The sequence below is a fragment of the Eleginops maclovinus genome, chromosome 15, assembly GCF_036324505.1.
Source record: "Eleginops maclovinus isolate JMC-PN-2008 ecotype Puerto Natales chromosome 15, JC_Emac_rtc_rv5, whole genome shotgun sequence".
Taxonomy (NCBI): domain Eukaryota; kingdom Metazoa; phylum Chordata; class Actinopteri; order Perciformes; family Eleginopidae; genus Eleginops; species Eleginops maclovinus.
Genome location: NC_086363.1, coordinates 6,193,188 through 6,201,317, shown reverse-complemented (window position 1 = coordinate 6,201,317; position 8,130 = coordinate 6,193,188). Strand labels below are relative to the sequence as shown.

General features: G+C 40.7%; 1 protein-coding gene across 1 annotated transcript; it reads left to right on the top strand.

The window, feature by feature from the left end:
- The first annotated feature begins 248 nt into the window (after nucleotides 1–248).
- On the top strand, nucleotides 249–7,642 carry nfkbie (nuclear factor of kappa light polypeptide gene enhancer in B-cells inhibitor, epsilon). Its single transcript, XM_063901704.1, has 6 exons — nucleotides 249–910; nucleotides 3,502–3,604; nucleotides 4,965–5,175; nucleotides 5,602–5,690; nucleotides 6,389–6,637; nucleotides 6,729–7,642. Exons 1-6 carry the CDS (start codon nucleotides 591–593, stop codon nucleotides 6,795–6,797), a joined length of 1,041 nt encoding a protein of 346 aa, XP_063757774.1. The 5' UTR covers nucleotides 249–590; the 3' UTR covers nucleotides 6,798–7,642.
- The last annotated feature ends 488 nt before the right edge of the window (nucleotides 7,643–8,130 follow it).

Genomic DNA, 8,130 nt, shown 5'->3' with positions numbered 1-8,130 from the left:
GGTATGTTGTGATTAAAAGTATTACTTTTTTTAAGCGTGTATGGTTCTTTAAAACCCAAATGTAAAAATAAATGAACAATTTAAACCCGTTTTATTTTTTGAAATTCGAACGACTTCCGTTTTTACCCTGTTCAATTTTGACGCTGTTCCAATGAAGTGTGCGCGCGCGTTTATTTGCGAGTGTGTGTGTTTACGTTCGCGCGCACTGGGGATTCCCCCGCGTGACAAAAACAGCTTCGCCTTTCACATGTCAGCTTATCGCCTTTCATTGCTCATATGCTCTGCGCCTGGAGCTCATGCTGTTACCGGATATCTAGACGACGGGTGGTTGTTTCGCCTCTTCTGGCTTGTTTTTAACCCACGAAAATCTGACATGACCGTACTAAACTTTTAAATAGTCTAAAATTGATCAAAGGTGAGGGGGTCTGTCGCTGGGGGGTAATGTATTATCGGTTCGTGGCTCCTTCCTCTGGTTTCACAAAGGAGCCGTGGTTTTCTCGGAGTCCGGTCACAGAGCACCGAACGCCCGCAAGTAGCCTCTAAATCCTCGGGGAAGGAGGGAGGGGGAAACCCAGAGAAACACCACCACCATGGCGAGCGACGACTGCAGGAAAGATGAGTCGCTGGAGGATAACCGCACAGACTCGGGCATCGACTCGTACCGCTCCATTCTGAAGTCTGAGGAGCCCCGGGAGCCGAGCGTCGACTTCAGCGGGCCCAGGGACAAGTTTTCCACCGTGGAGGAGCACTTCGACTCAGCTTATGACTCTTCGTCCATCACGGTGGAGAGTCTGACGGAGATAGTGGGGGTTCAAACGCATTCCAGCGCCAAGGAGGAGCAAGCACCGAGCTCTGAACTCTCTGAACAGGAGGAGAACTTGCTCACAACTATCACTGAAGATGGAGACACGTATGTTTATTTTCTGTTATTTATGTAAAAGCAAATCTTTTCTGAACTTCCCTGGGCCCAATGATGCACACTGAATACCTTGCATTTCTCTTTTATATTATTTCAACTTTTTATAAACATATTTTCTAAGTCTATTATGGAGTAGTCTGCAATATCTCATACAGAAAAATTGTGGATTTTTTTTAAATTAACCCCAGAATGTTTGACATCAACTTGAAAATGTCCTCCCCTTTTTCTCTGAGCATAGCAAAGTTGTATTTAATTAGCACAGTGCATTGTTCTCTTTTAACATCAGTAGCTCTGGTTATTAGGGCTGCAACCCACATCTAATATAGCCCACCATGATCTGTTTAATTTTTCTCAAAATGTAAGAAACAGTTAAATATGTCCATAACAAGTTCCCAAAGTTCAGGAGTGCAGCCTAAAATATTGCAAACACATAAAACTGAGAAAAAGCAGCAGATCAAATTTGAGAAGCTGAAACTAGAGAAGATTGGACCTTTTTGCTTGACAACTTCAATATAAAAGTAGTTTCTTTTTCTGTTGTTACAGCTCTGGTAGTGCAAGCAACTAATATATTTCTCACTAACGTTGATGAGATGGTTAAAACACCAAGTTAGTGGAATCTGTAAATCACATAGAAGTTCAGCCACAGCTCTTCATGTGATACTGGTTTAACAGGGGATTTCATACGGTGTGATACTGTAGACTGTTTTAAATGCACTTTGGCCGTGTCATGAATGTGGATGAACTGCTGTGAGGCGTCGCTCGGTGAGAAAAACAGAAGTGAAACAGATAGGCTGGACTTCCCCATGCCGCACAGACAAAGCACATGCTTTGAGGCACCACTGAGGACGGATTTGATCCAGAAAACTTGTTGATCAGGATTGGACAATGTGCATGTTTTCTTTAGTGGATCCATCAGTTCACCAACTCCTTTCTTTCTTTTTCTAACACAGCAGACTTCTGTAAATGTCAGTTAGTTACTTGGCGTCACAATGGCTGTTGGTCGCTGTTTATTCTTTCGGTTTGAGTCAATGAAACTGCTGCTTTTTTTGCACACAAATACCTCAACCTCCTCCACACAGCGTTATCAGTTTTTTCTTGTGTGACCCACTCGTCTTTTTTTCGCTAAGTCATCAGTCTGTTTTGACGTGAAGCAGACCTGCTAATGACTGCTGCAACCTGTAGTGTAATCCAGTGATGGATGTCGTCCCAGCGTAGTAGAACTGTTGTTGTGTCTTTGACTTCTTTTCATTTCCGCTTTCTGGTTTTTGGAGCCACACATGGTTTCATTCTCACACCCTAACTATAGATGCTTGGGACGGGGAATAAACACCTGAAACACGGCACACTGACTGAGCCGGTGAAGAATCATGCAAACATTACTGTTACCCCCCATGGGATTTTTGAGTTCTTATTCATTCAAGTCTTAGTCAAACCAGGAAGTCCCTTTCAAAGTAAAAAGGTTTGCTCAAGGGGTTTACTCTCAAGAGGGGCACATTCTCTAGCTGACAGACATTTAAAACAGCCAGTAGTGACATTAACCTGGATAAAGTACTAGGGCTGTTTCAAAAGTTTTCTCGATGAATCAATTAGTGGATGATATATAAAATCTAGTTTAAAAATGCATCCCAGTTTCTCAAAGTCCAAGGTGCCTTCTTTAAATGTCCTGTTTTGTCCTAAACCCCATGCATGTTGCTTCTGGCTTTGGGAATAGCAGACAAAATCTGATGCATAATAACAACCAGTCAAAAGGCACATAATATATCATCCAATGCGCTGTAACTGCAGACAGGTGTGTGTTAAATCAATCACATACTATGTCCTTTTATTCATTCACTTTTTATTCATTGGTTTTGTTGATAAATAGGTGAATGACATACGTTTCCCTTAAAAGCTAACAGAAAATAACAGCATATTAATGGTGCACTCAAGTAAAAACCAATGTGTGTAATATTTAACTGAATGACATGATATCTGTGGCATCGTTTGATCCCACACTGTCTGTCTCTCGACTTGACATTTAAAGTCATCGCTGAGCTTAAGGAGCGTACAGGGCTGCAGTGAGATGCCGTTTTGTTGTACACTATAAATGCTTCACTACAATAACATCCTCATCCTGTGTTGTATTGCTTTCGGTATGGAGCCTGAAATATGAGCAATTTAAACCTTGCAAATAAATTCACTTTACAGATGTGTCCATTTGTGTTGTTCTACTTTAGTTTAAGTTAAGCACTGATGCTCTGGTGCCATTTCCTGCTTTATGCACACATTTGTTTGGTATAACTTTCCACAACAGTTTTGAGGTTAGGGTATTTTTTTTGTCAACTACTTATAGATGACTTTAAAAGCACACTATGCTATTTATTCTATAAATGTTATTGCTCCATACCCCAAATACTAACTCTTGCCATTCAGCCCACTAGGTTTAAAATGTCACGGTAGTCTTTTGAGATGAATTCTGAGGAAAAGTGTGAAGCAACTACTGCTTTTGTGGGTGAAGATTGCTCAATGTCAAACAAACTACACGTGCAGGTTTGTGAAAGTATGATGAATAAAGGATTCATTTTTTTTTGTCACTTCTGCAGAATCCTGCACTTAGCGATCATCCATGAAGAGGAATTCATCTCCAAACAGTTGATACAGATATTCCCAAAAGAAGTCCTGGACATCCAAAATAATTTATACCAGGTAAGTGAAACATAAATCTTTCGAAAACAAAAGCTGGAATTTTGCATCCAATGTGACTTCCACATAGTATGGTGATGGTGGACAGGATTATTTATATCGCCGTACTTCCAGAGAGCTGTTGTTCCTCTTTATGCGCAGTCTGTCCTCACTCAGGGACGTCACTGTGGGTGGTTCCTGTGTGAGCTCATAAGGGATTTTAAATGGAAACTCCCCTCCTCTACCTCCTCTAGAAATGGTACAACAGGGAGCTGTGGAGAGGACCCTTGTGTGGATGTGGGTGGAGGAATTGTTACTTCAAGATGTCAGACCAGAGTCTCGCTAGTATAAAAAGCAAAGTGAAGGCAGAACAAACTAAAAGAAATGTCAGAAGGAAACATCTGTACTCAAGACTCAGCACTTGATGCTGTGACTCAGGTAGTCGAAGACATGTTGCCTAATTTCCTCTCGATAGTCATTCTAGGAGCTCACAGTTGAAAGAAATTTAACCCCTTCAGGTTTTTCAACAGAAATTCCCTTGAGACATTTAAATGAAAAGCAAAAGTGATGCAATATTGCGTCGTTTTGGCTGTTTAATTGTGTGTTGCACATATGCAATTCAGCCCTACTAATGATAAAAGATCCAAAAGTTAAGCCATAGTAGATCTCAGGTTCTACACCCACAGCAGCCTCAGTAGATCAGACTGCAGCCCTAACCACCTCTTTGTTTTGGACAGGAGGTGCAACTTTCTCACCTGGAGTATTTATCTGTTGGACTCTTCATTCATATGTAATAGAGCTGAATGCAGCAGGTACAGACCTGTTCTCTGGTTGTTGTTCAAAGGCATTCTGGGAAATGCTATGACATAAGTAGAAGTGGTAGTGTTGAAAGACAACGACTGCAAAAACGTTCTTACCGGTGGTAACAGCAATGCCGTTTAGTTAAGGTCTCGTGAAACCAGGGTCTGATTCATTGCTGCACACAGAATGAGTCTGCAAAAGTAAAAGTAATTGAGTTTGTTTCGCTCTGAAAATTATCAAGTGGCATCAAACAGCTTACAAATGTTCCAGTCACAGACTCCATGTTTGTTACACTGCAGCTATATAAACATTGCAATAGATTCTTCAATAGCTCAAAGGCTCAGTTACAATTGCAGTACCTTATTCAGCAATAGTGAACTAATAGACATTTATTTAAATGAACATCTTCAAGGTTATTACTTGAATCAGGAATGAATCTGTCATTTTCAGTATAGAACAAATCATTTTCTTTTTAGTTTTTTTCTTCTGAATAAAATGGGGGGAAATTGTTATCCAAAATCAAAAGATATTACATGTGCACTGTTATAAATAAGAAGTAATCCTTATCATTGGTGTTCCTCAGACCCCTCTGCACCTGGCCACCTACCTGAACCTGACAGATGTGGTGAAGCAGCTGGTGGAGAAGGGGGCCGGTCTGGAGCTGCAGGACCAGGAGGGGAACACAGCGCTGCACATGGCCTGCCAGCACGGGCAGACGGAGTGCGCCACAGAGATTACCCGAGACGTTTCCCCCAGCAAGATGGCTCCGGTCCTTGAGACCCAGAATTGGAGAGGTGGGTAAAGGAATGACTGCTGCAATCATTGCTGAGTAGCTGAATTTGAACTTCCCAGATTGTGCAACTCGGATTGTTAAGTGTGTCCAAATGTCACATAGCGTGCTGGTGCTTTCAAGGCAAGGCTATTGTGGTCAGCCCTTCAGAAAATAATGAACTTGGTTGCTATTGCTCAACCAATATAGATTGAAAGGAACCATCACATTTGAAACGTATCTACTAAATTTGGTTTTGTAAACTGTCCAACTTCAACAGTTTAGGATCATTTGTACACCCATGTTCATTCGTGTTTTCTGGCATATATATATATTTGTATGTCAGAACGAAATCAGTTGTTTACAATCAATTTGTATTTTATTTGTAAAACGGTTTTGCCCTTTAAAGAGAGCCCCATGTCCCACATTTCATTAAGGTTTGTTCTTGCAGGTCTCACTTGCCTTCACTTGGCTGCACTGAACAGACAACATCAGATAATGAAGCTCCTGGTGAAAAAAGGAGCAGACCTGAACATCCAGGTTGGTTGCATCATGAGGGTTCTACTTAATTAAATCTTCTACTTATTATTAAAAGCAGAAGTTGTAATTCAGTTTAAATAACCTTTTAAATCCTAAAGGTAAACTTGTACCTGCAGCCCTCAGTTTGAGATTAAAGTTATTAAAGTTGAGATTAAAAGTCATTAAAGTTGTCTTAATGAGTCTCTGGGCTTGGGTTTCCCTGTAGGATCCCTCATATGAGCCACCAATGTGCCAGTATTTATAATCACACTTGTCCCTTTCACACTGTTTACTGGGTCTGGCCTTATGTTGTCATCTTGACTATAAATTTGCTGCACCTGTGCAAAGTGATATGAGCTGAGCTCAGGGCTTCCTGCAGGATTCATAGGACATAATTAGACCCGAGATATGATTAGGCTGGGCTGGCCGGCCACTCAACATGGCAGTCAGTCCCAAAACTACCCCAGACATTCCTCTCAGTTTAAATCAGCAGCCAAACCTATCACAGTTCTTACATCCGCTAAATGATTATTGCTATTACAATGTGATTTACTATGGCCTTTTTCTTTGCAGCTTCATAAATGCAAAAATAAAAATACACATATGCAAACAGAAAGACAAACCAATTATACAAATTCAATTGACTGACTTTATGGTAGTGTGCCATTTGTGTAGCTATGGAATTTCTCATTCCTATTTTCCATCCACGCTGCTGACAGGAAGGAACCAGTGGAAAAACTGCTCTTCATCTCGCCACCGAGCTGCACGACATCACATCAGTGAAGCTGCTGCTCAGCTGGGGAGCCAACGTGGATGCCGCCATGTTTAACGGCTGCACGTCGCTGCATCTCGCCGTGGGGAGACAGGACGCCACCATCGCACACCTCCTCTGCCAGTCTGGCGCCGACACAATGCTCCGAAATATGGAGGACGAAACAGCGCTGGATTTGGCTGACGGCAACGACGATGTGAGTTACTGGTATTGAAAGTTACGGGAGACTACCGGGATGGAACACAACTCATATTTTAATGTGAATCTTTTGTGTCCTTGTCTTTCAGATTCTTGCTCTTTTTCCTTTTGATGACATCCAGATCTCCGGGCGGTCGGTGGTCAGTGTGAAGTTTTGAGCTGAATCTTAGGCTTAACAACATTTATTAAATTGCCTGGAGCTTCATGCTAGTGGAAATATTTGATTTAAAAACAAAAGAAAAGAAAAAAAAGCTGAATTTTAGCTAACGTTTTTTTTATTCAATAGCGCCTCTATTTGTAGAACATCCTGATTTGATGTGTATTTATCCATTAACTAGACAAACAAGTGCAAAACATAAGATTACTTCCCCCTGACAAAGAGAGTGATTCTGATTTATGGCACACTGAGAGAGGGTCATTGGTTCAGTTATTTGCCTCTGGAGGTGTTGCTGCAAAAGCCACCTCCTTTTAAATGAACATAAAAGACTACCTCTTAATCACATTAACATATTTTACATTTTAATATTGGACATTTAAATTGCTTTTTTTCACAGTTTCTAAAACTGTAGTAGTGCTTTGACTGCATTGTGTTCATAGCCATCATTGTAGCCACACAAATACTTTTTCTAACATTTCTTTTTGCAACACCAATAACTTACGGACAATCACAGAACGATATTTTGAGGAATGTAATCAGAGATAAAATGTCAAACTAACTGTGTCCCAAAGAGACCTGCAAGACGATGAAGACAAACTAATCACTGCTTGTTCTTAGGAAACCGATAAACCGTATAAAAATATAATATATAACACAAAATGCGGCTTCCTCCTTTGTGATTTTTCAGCTTTGCTACTTCATGTAGTCAAGCGGTTTTCTCTATTTATCTCATCCTATCCTTAATCTGCAGTAAACTGTTCCTGTACTTTGGTGTATAATTACACTGCCCTGTCTAGTTAATATAAGCCGTTTGTTCATTTTGTAATAAAATGGAAAAAAAACTCATGCACATTTGTATGCTTTTTCTTGGTAACTGGAATCTTGGGTACATTTTAAAATGAGTCTAACAGCAACAGTAAGATTTGTAATGTCTGTACGCACTCAAATGAGAGTAATCAGAGAGATTTCAGACGTGCAAACACAAGACAGAAGAAGCAATACGAATTTTATGTGTGTTGTTAGTGAAAGAAAAGGATACGTGACGTGGCCTGGGAACCTTTTCTACCTATACTGTGAAGCAGCACTGTGATTTGTGTGCAGCAAGAAAATCTCCTGATACATTGATACAATCAGTAATGAGAGTCTTTTATGAAAACAGTTCTGCGTTTTGTTTCCCGTAAGCTGCTTTTACCAGGTGTAGCATTTTTGTTTGCCTGTGAGCGGCCTCTTCTTCCTCATGGCTCCAATAATACAATGGCTGTGGAAAGTCTGGAAATTCCACTCAGCTGTACCCTATTTTATAACCACATACCAACAACAAAGCATGCTGGATA